The 20455-nt window shown below is 42.6% G+C and overlaps 1 protein-coding gene across 12 annotated transcripts in view; it reads left to right on the top strand.

Moving 5' to 3' along the window:
- The window catches only part of FGFR2 (fibroblast growth factor receptor 2), an 81103-nt gene that overhangs the window by 29774 nt on the left and 30874 nt on the right, over window positions 1-20455 (top strand). For all 12 annotated transcript variants that reach the window (XM_039553521.1, XM_039553519.1, XM_039553522.1 and 9 more), the window contains one exon: window positions 5185-5308. In XM_039553521.1, coding sequence (XP_039409455.1) covers window positions 5185-5308 — 124 coding nt within the window. The remainder of the gene's footprint in view (window positions 1-5184; window positions 5309-20455) is intronic.

The raw sequence follows: 20455 nt of genomic DNA on the forward strand, positions 1-20455 counted from the left end.
CCCCGACACCTCAGCAGCTCCTCCCCAAGGAGGAGAAGTTTCTGAGGCAGTCACCTCGTGTCAGGGTTGGAATCCCCAGCCTGGAGCTTGTGCTGAGCTGCTCTGAGCAGTTTGCAGTCGTCATTAGATGCAAGTTAACTGGCTCTGCCAGACAGAGCTCAATTCTGAGTCCTGAGGCTGCCCCCCAGTCCTGCACCCCTGCCTTGCCCCCATGATTGCAGCATTGTTGGGGGGCTGCCTTGGGTGAGCCATTGCTTTGTGCTGTTGATTCAGGTCCTGCTCGGTGCAAAAAATCTGTTTTCCAGTGCGGAGGAGGACAAGCCTCAGTCTCCTTTCCTCTCTAGCTGGATTTACTGTAGAAAGTGTCAGTTTTTCCAACATTAGTGTTAGCAGAGAGCGGAGCCCAGAAAGTCTCCCTGCATGAGCACTAATTATCTAAGTAGACTTTTCCATCTATGTTTGCTTGCACCATAAATTACTGTTGCTTATGAGTGTACACCTGGCAACACCTTCTGCCTTTCATAACGCTGTGGAGTGTTAACGAATTGGCTCCAATTCAGTGATTTTTGCCCTTCTCAGTGCTTTTTTAAAAACAAAAAAAGCGCCAATTAAAGAAAAAAAAAACCCAACCAAACTAATCCTGTCTTGGAAAATAATACTAACTGTTCTGGTACTAACCAGACTGTTATTTGAACACTTTGCATCTGATGAAGGGGAAATGAAGATATGACTCTTGAAGACCATGAAGGAAAATGTGTGTCTAGAGAGGCAGGATGGAGATACCTGGTGTCTGGTTTGGGAGGGGGATCTTTGGTGGGCTAAATCAGCTCGTGTGGGGCTCCCATGCTGGCACTGCTAGTCTGTGCTGGGGAGCTGGGTGAGATCATTTAGACTTGTGCCCATTAAGTGGCAGAAATTAAACTTCTGGTCATGTTTGTTAAATGTATTCAACTTCCTAGGTATGTATGTACTCTGGGAAGGAACCACAGATGCCTGTTCCTAAAGCCAGCTGGATAAGTGAAGCCTATAAATCTAATTCTAAATCATAACTTCTTATATCTCTTTAGTCCAAAGGAAGAAAAAATGCACACAGCTGAGGATTTCAGACTTTCTTGTTGCTCAGAAATACATTACATTTTAAATTATGTTGTAGGATTTACTTACCATTGTCAAATCAACCAAATCCATGTATATTCTACATTCTGTCATTTTGAATAATCATCTTTGAAGATTGAAGCTTGTTTCCAGTGTATGGGTGTTAAAGAGTGAGGACTCCAGAGCTTTTGGAACCTGTGTCCTCATCTTGTCAGAGGGGGCAGGCTGAAGTCACTGTGGGCTCATGCAAAATTATACTAGAATAGAGAGAAAATTGCATTTTCTTGACACCACTATACCACGGAACTTTTAATGAAGGAATCCTCAGGAAGGACTGAGTCTATCAGTGATGGTCTGTCTTCAACCAGGTATCACAGCAGCTCATAAGCCTTGCACCTTAGTTTGTCTTGAATCTGAAGGCATTTTTGCTGGAGATATTCACAGTACTTTGGGATAGAATAGCTGAAAGCAAACCGTATCCGACAGAAGAAACAATCATCCTTTGAAGCCTTAAGGGACAAAGGGAAGGGAGAGAAAACGTGAAGCTTCCCAGTAATCCTTCAGCCACCTCTTTCCTGCTAAGAGCTACGAAATCCCTTGGTGTATTGTTTTTATCAAAATCAGATAGTGGCCTGTAGCACTTTGTCCCTCGGACTGGGGAATGTCTTGAGTCAATTTGCACTCTGGCAGGCTAGCAGGAGGGTGTATGTGCTGGCCAAGATAGCTTCCAGGGCGGAATTCCTGTACTCTGACTAATTCTGGGTGGTGAATTTCAAAATTGATCCTTTTATGATCTTTCAAGATATACCCAATCTCCTTAAAATAAAGAGAATGGGATCAGTTTTTGAACATCGAAATCCTTTTTACTCTGATTTTTTGAAGTGATGATAGCTCTTGTTTGTGCCTTTAGAGGTATTTAGTATTTTCTTTGAGTTGATAATCTAAATCCTCTCTGAGACCACAGGAGCCTTTTCTTTCCTGTACACCACCCAGAAAGCAAATGTACTTCTATCAGCTGTTACTGTTTAAGCATTAACACGTGTGTATTTTCACCTATGCCTTTGGATAAGCTTCATCACTGCAGTCGTCTTACACACACTTCAATTCAGCCAGGTAAATACAAAGTAAGAAAAGTTCTGATTACAGGAACAACTGCACAAGCCTATGGCCTTGGCAGGGATGTTCTGTACTTGTTTTCTTTGCCTGAGCAGTACCGCTGTGTGTCTGTGGTCTGAACTGTGCTGATTTTGTGGAGAGTTCTATTTTGGTTTCTAATCCTTTCCTTCGAAATTAGTTTAAAATTGATCCATTTTTAGCTAAGTGACAACTTTTCATGGCATTATCTATTCAGTGAAGACACACATTTTAAGACTGAACAGAACTGTCCACTATTCTTTACGGGATATTCCAAAAGCAAAACTTTTCTATGAAACATTCCTTGCCCTTTCCTAGGTCTCTGACCAATATTTCTTGGCATTTTGATTCCAATTTGTTTCCCACCTCCAAGCTATAACTTAAGGGTGCAGTTTATATGCATTTGATATAGTTAATTTAGTTTAAAAATTGAATCTTTCAGAGAGATTGTTTGGAAGAATGGTTAAAGATTTGATGGAGAAGATGCCCCCAACCCCCCCTCCAAAAAGAAGGCATGTCAGTAATTTTCTAGAAGTATCCGTAACCGGTCAGGAAAAAGCCTGGATGAAGGGATGTGGCCTTTCACTTAAAAAGGCCACATTATCAAAGCCTGTGTTTCAAGCTGTGTGGGTGCAGGGATGTGGCTGGACTCTGGCATGTCTGAGAGTGAAATGTTGAATTTGGAAATCTTCAGTGCGAGAAGAGGCTGCTCATCCCCAGCAAAGGGCTTTTTCCTGGACTTAGCAATGCTGCACTTGTATCCAGAAAGCACCAAGCCAACAAACTGAATCTTGTTGAGTCCAGATCCCTGACATAAATCCAGTTGTGTGACAATATGTCATAAATGCTTTGGGCCTCTACAACAGTTGTTTAGCTTAAACCGAAGTGGCTTAAGCTGTTGTTTTGTTATAAAGATATTATCTCTGTCCATGGAGTTACAAGAAGGGAAATTGCACAAATACTTTTTAATATTGCCATCCAGTATATCCACTTGTGGGTCTAAGTTAGTTATGTTTTCTTAATGAACATAAACAATTTCTTGTGTTTTCCTATCAAATTAATTACTTGCAGCTTGTTTACAGTTTTTATTTTGTTTTAACTTTAGTGGAACTGTGATCTGTTCTTCCTGTTTTGCAGTCAGATTGGTTAAAAACTCTTGCTCTGATTCTGAGAAGTGTGTTTTAAACTTGTAATGGCAAAAAGTTCAGGTCACTTTGACCAAGTGTCCTTCAAAATAACCCCCTAAGAAGTAAAATATTCAAAACATGTAGCAGTTGTATTTGTTATTAACCAACAGTTTACGACAGTGATTCTTCCTGTCCCAAGCTTTGACTTCCAAAGTTGCTTAGCTGAACAATGAGATGCTGAAGTAACACTGATAAACTCTTTCTAGTTTTATAAACTTATTCCTGAGCTCTTCACAGTGAAGAAAAATCAAGATACCATTTTGATGAAATCAATGACCATTAACGTGAGGGGCTGAGGAGAGGAGCTTTAAGTTTGGGATGGAGATTTTGAGGCCGTGTCACACATTTTTTGACGTTATCGTAGCATCCATGGTCTTCTGCTGCTGCTGGAGTCTTGTCCACACTTCCTTTGCTTTTCAAAGCCCACATGGCCAGTCATTAGCTAATATTATTAGTCCACAACTGAGTAATAATAGTAATATCCAGCTATTGAGATAATTACTGGCTGGAGGAACTAGGAAAGCCAGGAGCCCTTATAGAGAGAACTTCTCTTCCAAGCTTTGGACTGAAGGCACTTTTACCTCCAGCAAGGGCTCTTGGCACTGGGATGTGGCCCTGTGCAGCTTTTCCTGCTGGATAAGGACCTACAGAATAGTCAGGCACGATGCAGGATTTCATAGCTATAGTTGTAATGATGTTTTAAGAATGTATGGTTACTGGAAGCGTCACTGAATGGTCCATAAATTTTTCTGGTGTACAGCCCTGAATTACTGCTTTCCATTTGGCTGATTAAAATGACTGTACCAGATTGTGTTTTATTCCATTTGCTGAAATATGTACTTTGCAGTTGAAGAATTGTACATTGCAGCTACAGAATGTAAAGCTTTCTGAGCACTTTGTCAAAAATGTAATGCTAAAACAAGGAATTAGTCCATAGCCAGCAAAAGGTCATTTTGGGAGCCAACTTCTGATGCAGGAAATATATGTATGTACCGGATGGCTCTGTATCCTTCCAGTACTGGCTGGATCCTATTTGCTGTGAGACCAATGCCAGCGCTCCTTTGGAGTTCAAATGGGAACAGAATCAGTACCTTTAATAAATTCTGTCTGAGAGGGATTCTGTGAGATAAGTGTATATCCTTATGCTCTGTTTCCGTGAGGGTTTTCTTCAGGCATTTCTCATGAGGCAGCATGAGTCTAGGATTCATTTCTTACTTGTGGTACCCCAGAGCAGCAGGAGGTCTGGGGGAGGCATCCCAAACATCACCCCTCAGTTTCTCTAAAACATGAGCTGTGTATTTGAGCCTTTAGGAAGGATGGAGACTTAGATGTTAGGGGATCATACCCATCCTCTGTTGCTCATGGGTGGTTATTACCAGCTGGCTGTTTGGAGACAGATGGGGAATATCCTGAGGGTGTGCATTCACTTTAGAGTGGATTGAAAGGTAAAGCCTGGTAAGACAACTGCTGCTAATTGGTGCCATCCTGGTCAGCCTGGGAGGACTGAGTGTGCACTGACATCTGCAGTGCTCAGAGCAGGGGCCAGGTGAATTTATAGCAGAAGGTGTGAAAGCTTTCATTGCTACAAGCCATGCTGTCCTGGATCAGGCATAAATCATTTCAGTGTCCAGAACTGTCAAACGAGCACAGAAGAGGCTTTCAAACATGGATTACACAAGGTTAATTACTCAGGGAACAGTCCTTTTGGAAGGGGAGAGGGTGAAACTCTGCTTGAGAAGATGCCAAGCTCTCTGGTTCCATCCCCCAGGTCCGTAACCAGCACTGGAGCCTCATCATGGAGAGCGTGGTGCCGTCGGACAAGGGGAACTACACGTGCATAGTGGAGAACCAGTACGGGTCCATCAACCACACCTACCACCTCGACGTGGTTGGTAAGTGAAGCTGTCATGGGCAGGACAATGTTTTTAACTCATGACTTTCTCTATTAAAGCATTTTGAACTGAGCCGATACGTTCCGCATTTATTTTGGAGATGATTTCACAGTACTCTAAAGATAAGATTTCACTGCACAGCCAATTGCTTCATAACTTTATATATTCATCTGTCTCACTCGTGTCTCTAGGATTAATCTACCCCTGCCTTGGCAAAAAGTGTAATATCCACCCACAAGTTTACCATGACGACCAAATAATAAATGCTGGTGCAATTTTAATCATTAGTATTACAATTTAATTATTACTTGTACAATTGTACTAACACAGACTTTAATAACTGCAGTTACGAAAACTGTCACGCAATCCTTTAGAGTCCTGTTATTATAGATGAAATTATTATTTTTTTTTAAATGAAAAGCTAGATACTGACTTTGCAGCTAGAGCAGATCTGGAGCTTCAGGAAAGGCACTTTGCATTCACAGCAATCTAACAGAGATCTGACTGGAGCCTGCTGGGTGGGCTCTGAGCAGTGCCCAAAACACAGATGATAAAAATTCTGAAGAAGTGTTTTACCTGAGGACAAATTCTAAGCAGCTGTGGGAATTTTTAAGTAGTAGCAAAGCGGTGATTACACAGGACTATTAAACACAGGCTTAATAATGTTACCTTATTAATACCTAAATCCTGTTGACTTTAATAAGAATCACAGATGTTTATTTAAATGCTTAGCTAACTTAGAGCTTGAAATCTCAGGAACCGTTTCTATTCACCTCTAGTCTTGCTGATTAGCCTGGATGGGTGTGAGCAATTTTATTGACTCTGAAGGCATTGCTGTCCAGAATAATCAGTGTGGCTTTTCTTATAGGACCTGCTGGTAGAACCTTTAGGGATCCGAGCCATGGTTTCTGAAGTTTGCCTTGACTAGGCTTTGCTCTCTCCAGCTTTGGGAGGTGATCTGAACATTACAAGCTCTGTGAATAGAACTTCTGATCAACCACTATTGAAAGCAAAAATTAATTTGATTATTGCATGCTGTTTTCAGCTGGTGACAGACAGCCCAACTCCATAGATTCTTTGCGGAATATCTTGCTGTAAGTTTGGGGTTGTGTGACTAAAACGGTGACAAAATATTAATGTCCCATGTTCTTGATTGGTTTTACATGAGTAAAAATATTTCCCTTGCGTTGTTTTGGATGGTCTTTAAAAGTAGTGTCTTGTTTTGTCTGAGACCACCTAAATCTGCGGAAACCCCCGAATTGTCAGCTTTTCTGGGCAGAAGAAAGGAAAACATTCCCTGTGAAAATACCAAGGAGAGCTAGCCTTTGTGGAGCAGAGGAGGGGAAAGATCACTTTGTGATGGGGATGCCATCAGACTAAAGCCCCACCACCAGCCCTCATACATCTAAGTCTTCAGAGCCCGTGAACCACCCAGCTCCGCTGTGCTTGAGTTTGGGGAGTCGACACTGAAAGCAGCGAGGATTTCCATAGCCTTGGCAATATTTTGTCACAGAGTGAGCTGTAGGTATGCTTGAGGTGAGCTGGGTGGCTGGCAGAGCCATTTTTGTTTGAACACTTGTTTAAACAAAGTTTATGGAGGGTGCAGCAGCAACGGCTGCTGGGGATCATTGTCAGTTGTTGCAGTAAGTTGTGTTCTGCATGGTGTGGTTCTCTGCTGCCCACCTCACCCAGGGCTCAGGCTGCCTGCAGGGGCTTGCCAGGCTCTAGGCCTGACTCAAAACCTTTCCTTGCTGAAATGAAATTGGTTGAAAATTCCCCTTCTCTACCCCCTGTTTGTTTTCCTGTCCCAGCCTGGTGTGTTTCATGTTGACCATAAATTTCTTCAACCATTTTTTTTTTCCTAGCAAATGTGTTCATGGATGATGCGGTCACTTGAGCAAATATTTGTCAGAAGCCCTCTCACCTCCTCTCCTGCTTTGAGCCTTTTGAATGTCTTGCATTGAGGAATATTTTGCAGAAGTTTATTTTTCCTGGCAGTAAATTATAGTGACCTGCATGAATGAATGGAATGGTAGTAAGGATTATGTCATTTATTTAAATGTCTAGTCCTTCCCTGTAGAGAGGCAGAAAAGTAAATAATGAGGTTTTCAAAAGTGATGAGAGGTTTGGGATGCTGGATACCCAGCTGATGGCACCCATAGGACCCTGCTTGTGTCTTGTAAAAAATGAAACCAGAAGTCCAAAAATTACTTCTGCAAGTCACAACCTGCATTCTGGAGTCCTGCATACTTACTAATTTAACCACTCTTTTTCTTCATTTCATTTGATGGGTTCAAGGTTATAATTGTGAGTCTGTTTGAAAACCTGTGCATGGGAATGTGCACCCTGGGTTGAATTTAGTGTGAATCTCTCAAGAGACTGGGATTTCAGCCTAAAGGGGGGTTGATCTTGGAGTGCTCAGCCATTCCTATGTGGCTGGAGGCTTGCAGTAATTGTGGAGCATAAAATTGCTGAAGCAGTAAATTAAGGCTGGCCAGAAGGGGAAACTCTGACAGTTTTTCTAGTTGAGACAGTTCTACAGAGTTAACTTTATGCCCTTTTTTCTGTTTTCATATGAATTTCCAGTTCCCACAGGGTTGTGGAGAGTTATGAATGTTTGTTTAGAGGCAACTGCGTATGTAGACCGCATCTTACAAACTTCAGGTCGTAATTTTAGGTCAAGTTCTGTGTAGAAAACTGTCAGTTGAAAGCCTCTGAAATTACTTTTCCTATATGGTTTAACTGGTTCCAGAGCTGATTAAGTGTAAGTAATAGCAAATGGTATTAAACATGGTAACATATTACACTAACATGAGCATCTGACTATATGTTGTAATGTAGAGAACCCTCTGATTATGTCACAGAGTTGGGAGGTATCCCAGTAAAAATCGTGCCAAATAGTGACACAATGCTAGTTAGGAATATGCCAATAACTTTCCAAACCTTGAACTCTTTTGACAATTAAAAGCCTGGAGCCAGCAGGGCTGAGAAGTTTTGTCAGAATGTAGGTGTGAAGTATTCTCATTTTTACCTTGTAATTACTTGCAAGAACTCTTAAGAGTCAGCTCAGATGGTCTTGTTCAAATTTACAGACCTGGCAAAACCCTTGCACTGATTTTTTTTTTTTTTTTTTACAGTGGGAGTAGAAAATACGGAAGGAAAAAGGCAGCAAGTCATTGGCAGCGTCTCTGTTGCACAGGATACTTGTGCACAGTGACTCTGTTAGCAAGGAATGGCCCATTCAAGTTGGCCAGGATGTTCTGTGCTGGACAAAGCTATTCTTTAAATGTTTGGGATACCCTGGTCAATGGCCTTTTCCTTCCTCCTCCATTTCCAAGCAGGGATTCAAGCAGGGCTTTGCTCAGGGACTCAGAAGTGTTAGGTTGCAGTAGTGGCAAATGGTGGTGGTACAAAACTCCACCAGGATGCTGAGAAAGGGAGACGAGTCGATTTTAGCTTTTTATTAGAGTAGTACCCAGAGGCTTCAATTAATATTGGATACTTATTGTCCAGGGCAACCTGCCAGCACACAGTAATTGCTTACACGAGAAATACAGCAAGGCCAGGAGAGGGAAATGTCACTGTCCATTTTAGAGATGAAAACCTGAGCTGTGGAGTGATGAAATTTCTTGCCCTGGGTCACACAGGAAGCTGGTGACAGAGCCAAGAAGCAAAGCTGGTCTTTGAATCCTAATCCAGTACCTTAATTAAAAGAATGTTCTCTCCCTTGTATAGTTCAGCCCATCAGCTGGTTTTTTACATGCAGCTGAAGTGCCTTTTCTCCTCCTTTGTATTTAACAGTAGGTAGAAACTTGGGTTTTTATGGTGAGCTTACTAATAGACTAACTCCATTCTCATTAAACGTATATAAAGTTGTGCAGTCTTGAGGGAGAAGGAATGAAAACGATGTGGTTTTCACTTATGAGTTGTATTGTAGTGAATCCGGGTTGTAGGAAGCAACGTGGGAATGCAGCCACTGAGACTTGTATATAATTAGATCACTCTTGGATTGCAATTATTGCTGGAGTACAATTTCAGCAGCGGCAGCTCTGTTTGAGCGTGGAGGAACTAATTGAATTTGGGTTTTAACGACAGAAGAAAAAAAGGTTACTCTTTGAGCAGTCCTGGTCCAGGTAGCCATTTCTGCCCTATTTAATGTTGTCATCTGGGGAGACAAAGGATGGTTTGGTTTCAGGTGAAGTTTGCCATGTTACCTCATTTACTGGGATGTATAAGCAGCTGCTAAAGCACAACACCTCTACAAAGAATGTGTAATCTGACCGTGCTGTTTACTATAAAAACGAACATGTCACAAATATATTCTTTTTCAAAAGAAGCACTTTTGCAGCCAGGTTAGCAGTACTTTGAGCAGTTCCTAATTTTCTTAATAGCCATGCCTTTGGCTCTCCTTGCTGAGGAGTGAGCTCTAGGGGTGGCAGAACACCATGCCGCCGTCCCTTAACAGTAACTCGCATTTTCATATAAAACCAGTGTGAGAGTAACTTCTCATCCAGAAAGCATTTTAAATGACTCTCAGTTTAAAGCCTGTGCCTCAGAAATCTCATGTATGAGTGATTTTACTGATGGCTGTGCAGAAAAACATTTTTATTCTGAACTCTTGGTGGTTTTAGAGGGCTATAGGATGAATTTTATTCTTGTTTTTTTATAGTGTGTTGTTAAAAATCTTATTAAAATGGAATCGACATTTTGCTGTTGGTACTTCACTGTTTATGTTTCCCTTCATTTAGACAGAAGGAAAAACTTCTGCCTTTGTTTCTAGTCAAGTTTTATTTTTGGACTTTCATGTGCTCTTGCAGTCTCTAGCTGTGAACATGGCATGAGCACATTTATTTTTTTTTTTAAGGACATGTTTCCATTTTGTCATTCTCAAATTAATAAAAACACATGTACTGTTGTTTTGCTTTTTGCTGAGGCTTGTTGGAATAAAGTTCAGAATTAGTTTGACTTAAGAATAGTTCTTTCTTTGATTTCCAAAGAATTGTTTTTAGGATTCAGGTTACATACGAAAAAGGAACTGACACCAACTCAATAACATGCCTTGGGTGTTGCATCATTAGTGTCTGGCAGGAGTTAAGGGCAGGTATTACAACCAAGCCTAAACTTGCATTTCTGGCAGATGTTCTTGTAGTTATTGACTGGCTCTTTACACGGACAAGCTTTGGCTTGATGTCTTCACCCTGGTGCTCGCGGCGTGGGGCATGACGAGGCAGGGCCAGAAAGGAATCCAGGCTGATGCCTGCCCTCAGGTATCTGGTTAGGCTGAGAGGGAAGATGCTTTTATTTAATGGGCTGATAAGCCCAGAGTGTGGACTTTACACCTGGCACCAGGCTTTTGGCAAGGTGTGTGCATCGAAGGAGGAATTACGCAAATTGTTTAGCGCTGGGGGCTGTGTGGTTTGCTCCTGAAAACAAAGCCCACACTGTGATGGTTCAGCTCAGGGAAAATGAAAGCTTATGGGTTTTCCCCCCCTTTCCTTAATAAGGTAAAAATATTCCAACCCTGTAGTTTTATAGCATTAAAGCTTCTGATTTCATTGGAGTAGTCTGGCTAAATTACATTTTATGGACAAATACTAGTGTCATTACTTCATCTGCTGGGTGAACAGTGAATTTGTCATGTTTGGAATGCGTCCTGCAGAGTCTGCTGGGGAGGACTGGTCTCCCTGTCCCACTTTCTATCTTATTACAGCCCCAAGGCAGGTATTTCTCTTTCTTTTGATGAGTGATGAACAGGATATTGTTTCAGCTCTGTTATTATAATTCTTAATTATGCCTTCTAATTTGTGCAGTATCCTACTCATGGAAGTGCAAGTAGGAATTTGCAGGAGCTGTCTGAAGTTGCAAACACAAGACTGTTGCCTTGTTAATGTGCAATTGGCACGTGTCATAAGCCATGTCTGTGCCTAATAAGAGGGGCTTTCTGACCTGATCCAGGCTTTTCTAACAGCTTTATTGGTGAAAAAATGGCAGTGTGATCACAGGTAAATTGGTAAAGCTATGTTTTCTTAAACACTTTAAAAAAAAGCCTAAAAAAATTATTATAAATAGAGAAAAGTTCTAAATGAACTGTGATGCAGATTGGATGAATGGACCATATTAAAGATGAACACAAGGTTTACAGTCTAGGAGAGAAAGAAACATTAAGGGATCCTATCAGGGTGAGAAAGGTAAGAGGGTGAGGAATCTGGCAGTACCAAAGCAAGGACAAATCAGTGAAATGTAAAATTCTGTGTCTAATAAAAAAACAGGTTGCACTTAGAACCTTGGTGTTGGTCTCCTCTCCTCTCCTCTCCCTGCTCTATAAACCACTGTGTGACCTGACATCCAGAGGTGGCTGTGATTTACAGCTTTTCAGGATTTTAGGCCATTATGTCATCCTTGGATTGCTACCGTTCCCGTGGTGCAGCTTCCACAGCTGCTGTTCCATTTAAATATAAAAAAGCACATTAAAAACCAGAGTTTGGTCAACACTTTTGAATATTGAACTGTTCTGTAAAATTAAGATACTGAGTTTATTTTTTTCAGATTGCTCTTGGAAAGGTGGCATGAATATGTTGAAATTTTTGGCTTTCCCTGAAACTAAAACCTTGATACTGTCAGAAATTTAGCTAAGGGAAGAACTTAACATGGCAGTGTATTAGTTCGAATAAAGTCATTTATCATTTTTACAAATGCTTATGAAAGTCTAAAATTGTATATACTTACCAAGATTTTTAATCACCATCACAAATAAGGTGATCAAAGCATCAGTTGTTTTGTGTATTCTGCATTTACAAGTGAATCTCCATGCACTGATTAGTGTTTACACCTGCAGCACTGTTTCTGCTGCTCAGTTGGATTATGCATTGCTGAGCAACAACATAATTTCATTGCAGCAGTTGATTTCCTTTGATATTTGTGCACCTTGGGTGTTTGTGAACATACCTATGTCTATATTTGAGTGAATATTCCAACAAATGGGTTTTATTGCCCCAACTGCTTTTCAGTAACATTTTCTCAGAAAGCAGCTCTGGCACCTGCTGCTCAGCCGGAGGCTGTTGGTGGTGCTCCTGTCTCTGCTTCCTGGGAAGCTGTCCGTTTATGCTGAAAGGCAGGAAAATGGGGGTGCAGGAACATTGTGGATTATCCCCAACAGGCAGCTAAGCCCCACACAACCCTTGCTTACACCTCGCCGTGGGATGGAGGAGGGAATCAGAAGGGCAGAACTGAGAACTCGTGGGTTGAGATAAGAACAGTTTAATAATTTAAATATAATGATAATAATGAAAAAGAAAATAAGAAAAAGAGAGAGAAATAAAACTGAAGAAAGTCAAGTGATGCAAATGAGAAACGGTTGCCACCACCAGCTGGCCAATGCTCAGCCAGATCCCGAGCAGCAGCTCCTGGCCAGCTTTGTCCCCAGTTTATACCCTGAGCATCTGGTCTGGAATATCTCTTTGGTCAGCTGGGGTCAGCTGTCCTGGCTGTGTCCCCCCCAAGCTCCTTGTGCCCCCCCCATCCCCCCTGGCAGGGCAGCACGAAGAGCTGCCAAGTGAGTGAGTGTGAGAGCTGCTCAGCAACAGCCAAACCATCAGTGATCTCAACATTATTCTCATCCTAAATCCAGACAGGGTACTGGACCAGTGCTAGGAAGAAAATTACCTACCCAAGCCAGAACCAGGACAAGGTCTGTAGAAAGTTAACAGATCAGCTGTGTAGTTGGACACAAGTTTGTGTCCAAGCGTGGCCAGCCTGTGATCGCTGTTGCATCTTGTGAGCTTTACTTGGATTTACTCAAATTACTGGAAGTATGACAAATGTGTATAATCAGGGTCTTCCCATGAGCAGTCTTCTTCAGCATCTGGTCCAACGTTCAGAACAGTGGATTGTGTGTTGCAGAAGGCAATGTGGTGTTGATGGAGGGATGTCTCCAAACTTCATCACCAGGGAAGGAAGGCCCAAAGGGCTGACACAGACATGTCAAGAGGCTGAGCCAGGACTGTCCAGCACTGAAATTCTGGGCTCTGGAGCTTCTTTTCTGCCCTGAGACCTGCACAGTAGGTATGGTCAGTCAGCTGCTGGTTGGCTGTGCCTGGCAGGGAGCTGGGGAAGGTGAATTCCACAGTGCTTCCAATAATTTCACACCTGCATCGCTCAACGGAGCAAGTGTGCTGTGTAAGAAAAGGGGGGGAGAAGTGTAGAAATGTAAGGAGTGCTTTAAAAGCTTTACATAATCTTTTCCATTTTACTTTAAAGGCAGAGCTGTTTTCAGGAAAGGAAATTTGGCGGATGAGAAGTACGTCACAATAACAACAGAAATAATAACTCCCCCTGTGTGCTTTATGGCATCACTGGGTGCACTGGTGAGTTAAAGCCACTGCAGCTGGGAGAGGACATCATCCCTGTGGGAGGGATGCTGTTTGCCAGGCATGCAGTAAACCTTTGGCAGAGCCTACTGGAGAGCCCATTCCAGTGGATGCTGGACCCAGCATTGTCTCTGGTTATTACACAGCAGCTGAGTGCCGGGAGCTGTGCGTGGTACAAAGGATGATATCTCTGGGTGTAAAAATTCATGCAGTCTCTGGAAACAGCCAGAACAATAAAATTTTACCACTTGTCTGTGAGAAGTCACAAGCTGTTTTTCATATTCTCTTGTAGCTTTTTTCTTTTAGGGTATTCTGAAAGGAATATCAATGAAAATTGTAGCTTCTCATTGTTCTGTGTCCCATCATTTTTTCACACTAAAATAAGGCCCCTCCACCCTTTGTTCAGACATGTATGCAGCATTTGCTTATGCATGCACTGTATGAGGGATACTGCAAGGGAGCTCCAAGATTAGTGTTGTACAGCTCTTGCTGCTACGACTTTTTCTGCTCCTTGGGGCTGATGAAACCCACGCTGTCAGCCTGACAATAGGGCTTTGCTCTTAAGCACAAACTGGTCTTAAAACCCTGTTGATAATTTCATGTTTTAAAACAAGAGCATTCATGTTTCCTGCCTTAGCCCCAGGCTTGCTGGATGTTCCTGTTCCTTTTAACCCTCAGATATATGTATGATTTGAAAGGACAGCTTTTAACTAGTTCAGATTCTGACTTTTTTTTTTTTTTTTTTTTTTTTTTGTGGGGGGTGTTACTGTTTTCACTGATATCAGTGGGCTTTGTATCAAGCCAAATAGGTCAGTCTTGCTTTCTGTCTTTTCCCTGTGTGAGGAAGAGGTGTGCAGGTGCACTTCTGCTGTACAGGTGTGCAAAGATGGATTTTTAGCTAAAATGCAGACAGGACAGCAAGCTGAAGCTCTGCTGTAGAGCTATCCAAGGAGACAGATGGGATAACGTCAGTGGGAGCTTTGCCTGCTTGGGAAACAGTGCCATTACTTAAAATTAGAGATGAAGGTGGTGAAGCCAAGGACAAAGAGTTTGAATACACCTGCTTAACTTCTGTAAAGATTTTAAAAAGGCACTGCCTTTTCCTTGGCTGGCCTTGCTGAGCAGGAGGGCTTGAGTGTCACAAGGAGGTTGGATGGGGTGGTCGAGGCTTTCCTGTGTATAGCAAATGGGTCTGCTTTTGATATATGTGACTAAAGTTTAATCTTTGGGATTAAAATTCTTTAATAGTGTTCAAATGTTTAATTTCTTGCAAAAGTATTCAGTGACAGCAGGGATATGTGGAGTCTGGTTCCCTGCTGTCTCACTTGGTGCTGACTGCTGGTACTGCCCACAAACCAGAGCAGAGCTGGGTGCTGGGGCCCAGTTGTTGGCAATGGTGAAGTGACAGACACAGCAGCAGCAAGAAGTGCCTCAAGCTTGTATAAAAGGCTTCTAAATTAAAGGACAAAGGGAGCTTAGAAAGTGGTGATGGAGGTTGGCCCGGGGTCCCTGTGGCAGGTTCACTGGAGCTCCAGCTGCAGCAATGCCCTTTGGAGCTCTTGGCCACCAAAATGACTTCTTCAGGTAGTGCTGGGCCAGTAGGAAATGCTGTACGTGGAGGTTCCTGCTGTACTGGAACATGGAGTAGCATGAACATTGGTTGGCTAATGCCTACTGATTAAAAGATGCCAAAATTTGTAAGGTTTGGTGTCAACAGTACTGGTAACGCTGGGCTGATCCATAAGCTATTCTGCAAGTCTGCCTGACAGGCTTCTGTTCTTTGTCAAGTGTTCTTGCCAGGGATGGTGTTTATCTCTTACTGTTTTATGACAGTGATATTAATCCTTCCAGCCTTAAAGCATCTTGTGATTTTGCAGCGTTTAGGAAGAGAACATCGTCCCTAACTTGTTGTGGGCTCTACCTTGGCGTGTATAAATTCCCCAGGAAGCGATGCTTTGGAGGGGTTTGTATGTATGTCTATTGAAATAGAACATGACAGTTCAGCAGCACTTCTGAATTGGCCATAAACAACACGCAGAGCTTCACCTTGTGCAGAGAGAAACCCAAACTGACGTGCAGCTGCTGGAGGCTGCTCAGCTCCTGGCTCACGGACGTCTGGCACATGACATTAATTAGCAGAGGTGTTCTGCCTACACCTGCTTGGTTCTTTCTGACCTTCTGAAGAGCAGCTAGCACTCAACCTTCCTCCTCCATGCCATGGAGCAAGCAGTGGAGTGCTCTGCTTCCAGGATTTCAGAGAGCACAGGTTCCCCTAAGCAATGGCTTTGTGCTGGGTAGAGGAGGCAAAGGTTGGGCTTGGCCCGTGGGCAGAGAGCTACCTTGAAGGAGGAAATTCCTGTGGGGACTGGCATCTGTTTGGTTGGACCCCTCCTACGCCACTCCACGTAGGGGTGGGGAGTGCAAGTGTAGCTGCAAGTGGGGTCCTTTGTATGAATTTGGGTAATGCTGGATTTATAGAGCAACCTGAGTTGCAATTCCTCATGCTGGAGTTGTTCCTGGAACTAGCCTCAGAAAGGCTCTCTAATTCAGAGAGCAATAATTAATCCAGCCTCTGAGTGCTTATAAACTGGTTTGCAATTAGTGTATGTGGGATCTCTTGTGATGGGGAGAGACACATGCTCCTCCATCAGCAGTGCTGCTCCCAGAGCCCGGCAGCCTTCTGTGATCTCCTGGGTCAGGTAGATTGCTCAGTGGAAATGGTGGGAAAGTGCTGCTCATGGGTGAAGGTGAAACACAGGGGAGGAATGTTTCAGTCCAAGACTGTGATAAAAAGGCTGTGGTTAATTTTTTTAAGGCTTGCAAGTCAATCTTGCAAGTTTACAATGTGAAGCCAAAGGTAATGCAAGAGGCTGTGATTACAGTCTGGCCTAAAATGCTGTAGGATGCTTTTGAGAACCATAATTTACAGCATAATTAGCATCTTCCAAAGCAACAGATGTTGCAGGATCTGAAGGAAGGTGGTTGGGAGTGGATAGTGTTTCCTCCAAACAGCGTCCAGGCTGCTGCTGAATATTTCTCAAGCTTGGAGTCAGGCAAAATAAGCAACCAGAGCTGAGGGTGCTGTGCTGAGCAGGGCAAGGGAAGAAGAGAGTATGGCAGGTCTGTGTTTCCAGTCAATACAGTGACAGCTTCATTTCTCATTCAGTGATGACTGAATACACAGAGCTTGTACTAGGGGCTGTGGATCCAGACTTGGTGCTCCGAGGCATCATTTGAGGGATCCCTCTGCAGCTTCTCAGTGGCAGCCGTCAAGATGAGTTCTTAGAAGGCAGTAACATTTCAAAACTGCTGTTATAGGCTCTGATAAATGTGTCCAGTTAAAAATTATGGGAAAGAATTAGGTAATTTTTTTCTCCCTCTCTTCCCCTCTTAATTGAGGTTCTCTCCGTTTTCCCCAGAACTCATGCTTGGTCTTGCATTTGCTATTAAGCTTTTATTTTTCTAGCCCACACTTGAATCACACATTTGCAAGAAGAGGAAACAAGCACATTCAAAAGGAGAAAATAAGAGTAGTTTTCATTTTCTTTTTTTTCAATGAATCGGATGCCTTATGCAAAGCCCATTGAATTCCATGTGAGTTTTCCCCCTGACTTCAATGGGCTTTGGTTCTGGCTTTTAGCTCCCGTGAAAGGTCCTGAACTGTCTGTGCTAGGGTGACAAGGAGGCTTGGAGAGACAATTCACAGAGCTCTTCTCAGCCCCTGGCACAGCCAGGTTGCTAAGGAGACTTGGCCTGGCCAGGGTCCTGGAGCTCCCCCCTTCCGGGGTTATTGTCTGCTGTCCCTGCCAACGCTCTCTGGTGGCAGCAGTGCCACTCTCTCAGCCACAGGGCCTCTCTCCTGGCCTCTGACAGCAGCAATTCCTGCCCTCCATCTTCCCTCTGCCGGCGTGCTTGGCGAGCAGCCTCCCTTCCGGCGGCTGTTCCATCCTGCTCGGGGGCTGCAGTGATGGGGTTGTGTCTTCTGGTCTCCCTTGGCCATGAAGGTTGGGGTTTGGCCCTTACCACCCACCTCCACACCCCAGCATCTTCACCTGGAACGGCTGCATCACTTTCCTCTTTCTCTCCTCTCTCATTTCCCCTGGTCAGCAAAAAAAAATTGGAAATAAATCCAAGGATGGGGAAGACATGAGGCCCTTTTGTAAGAATCCTCTGTTCAGGGGCTTAGATTCCTTAAAGAGCCAATTCTCAGGATTCCCTGTGAAGTGTGTAGGCTCCAGTAGTCATTTCCAGTGGCAGGACAGGCTCCCACCATCTCTAGGTGTCCTGCAGTGCTTGGAACTTCCTGGGCAGTTCCTTCCATTGTGCCAGGCTTTTTTGGAATTTGGAATTTTCCAGCCTTCCTGGGTTCTTTGTAGTTCTATCTCTTGGAGGGAGGTATTCTGAAGTTTTAACATTAACAGGCTGAAGGACAGTTTCTTCTAAGCCTTTTGGGCAAGGTCTCTTTGTCAGTCATCCCCTCAGATAGCGAGTCTGTTTGTCTACAGATAAGTGAGCAGAAGTGCTCCAGCCCTGGCCACTTTTATGGTGGTGTAAAATTTAGGTGCTTGTGGCCTTGAATATGATATTCCTCATGTGAGCAATCATTTTTGTAGATAATTAATTCCTCAAATGGGGAGGATGTTGGTTTTGGTATCTAAACTGCAAGCTGGTGTCTGTCTCTTACGGTGGGATCTGGCATGAAGCATGTTGGGGGTGATTTTCTGTATTATAGCATATGTTTTTGACTTGATTTTATAACAAATTGTGTCAGCAGTGAGATTGTAACACTGAAATTTCAGTGTTCAGGAAGCAAAGATTTCTTTCGCAAGGTGATTCTTCAATATTAATGAACAAGAGGAATAGTGAAATCAGGCTACAGAGCTATGAGATTTGTTGCCAGCTTGTTTTGTATGAAAATATTGTTTGAGTTAAATAACTAGAGATGTATATGGTCACTGTATTTTAGTGATGATCCTGATTATAATTATTAGGTAATGATAAAATCACTTTCACCAGCCTTTAAGATTTTTTTAAAGGCAACTTTGACTCCTTTGCTGGTGTTCAGTAAAAAGGAACACGCTGTTTCCATCTAATATTAGTGCAGCTAGTTGTTTGAGTGATGATATCTGCTTACAAATGTACAGCTTGTATTTTAAATGCTGAATAGTGATGTGAGATTTATGAATATGACTTTGACAGTACCTGTGCTTAACAGAGTCCTTAAATGTGTGTGGGTTTGCAGAGAAGTAGGATAACTTCAGGATGTTTTCGGATAACGTCCTGAAATGAGTATTTCCAAGAAAAGGTGCTGTACAAAATTAAACTTGGTTATTGGTAATTAGTGGAAGTTTCTTTGTAGTTATTTTCCCCAATCCTGAGTGTATTTTGTGTGGTCTTTGGACCCCAGGTTTGCCATGAAGCCCTGCTGGATTTGCATGGTGATGATTTTGTTCTCCTGTGCTGTTTGCCTGTGTGGGCACAGGAATACTCCCCTCTGCTGAAGTGGAGGAGTTGGTGAACACTAATCCATGTGAGGGAGGGCAACCAAAGTTTATTTTTAACACATTTGCCTCTAGAGAAGAACTTTCACAAATGTCTGTGCATATATACCCATCCATATGCACACACTTTTAATTTTTTTTTCAAATGAATATGGGGACCAAGAGTGTGAGAATTCTCCTTCTACTCCTTTGCTTTGCCTCCCCTTTTTTAGTAGAGGAAATGCTTGACAGTCATCAATAAATGATTAAATCATTGATGGCTATCGGGATAAACTAAACACATTTCGTGTGTGGATGCTGGCATAGTAGGAACTTTTCCAAGATGTTTCAGGCCTCATTCTCTGGTTTGTTAAAGGGCAGAGAATAAGGTCACAAAGGAAATCAAACCCTGATGTGGAGAAATGAAACATGAGGCCTACTGACTTCTAAAAAACATTTTAAATAACATTCTCTAAGGTTTCATTTTATACCGAAGGCAGCTGTAATAAGTTTTGGAAGATGGTGTAAGGTTTCTATTAAAGAGAGATTTTTGCTTGCTGTTTTTGTACCCAAATGAAGGAATGAGGGAGATGGAATTAGAGCTTATTTAGTATAAGGTGAGAAACTAAAAGTTCTCTCCAGAACTGTAAAATAGTAATTTATATGTTCTACTGCAATTTACAAATTAAAAAATATGAAACTGTTCCTAGATCTTCGAAAATGACACACATAGCCATGGAATAATTTAGTAACTGCAATGCAAATGCACTTTTGCCACAAGTAAAATAAGACTGCTGCTTTGTAGTATGCTGCCAGCATAGCCTCAGTGAATAAATTCCCAGTAGATGTTTGCTGCATGCCAAATATATTGGACTGTATAAAAGATCCCATTGTTCAATGGCATCATTATTTGCTATTATACTCACAATGTTTGCTTGTGAAACAATTTATTGGAGACCAGTATGTTTAAGAAGGAACGCTTGGTTTGAAATTCAGCTGATTTGGCTCGTAATGTCAGAGCTTTTACAGTATATAGCCTCTAAAAATAAATATTTAGGTCTGCTATTTTTTACTTATCTTTGAAAGAATTTCTGGAGCAGGGGAGAATGGGGAGCTGAGGCTGGGGATGGGCAGTGAGCTTCTGATTCGAAGAATTGTTTAGGTTGGGAAAGCCCCCCTAAAATCCTTGAGTCCAACCATTCCCCCAGCACTGCCAAGGCCGCCACTAAACCATGTCCCCAAGTGTCACATCTACCCACACAACTTTTAGATGCCCTCCCTGGGCAGCCTGTTCCAAAGCT

Source organism: Corvus cornix, chromosome 6 (assembly GCF_000738735.6).
Source record: "Corvus cornix cornix isolate S_Up_H32 chromosome 6, ASM73873v5, whole genome shotgun sequence".
Lineage (NCBI taxonomy): Eukaryota > Metazoa > Chordata > Aves > Passeriformes > Corvidae > Corvus > Corvus cornix.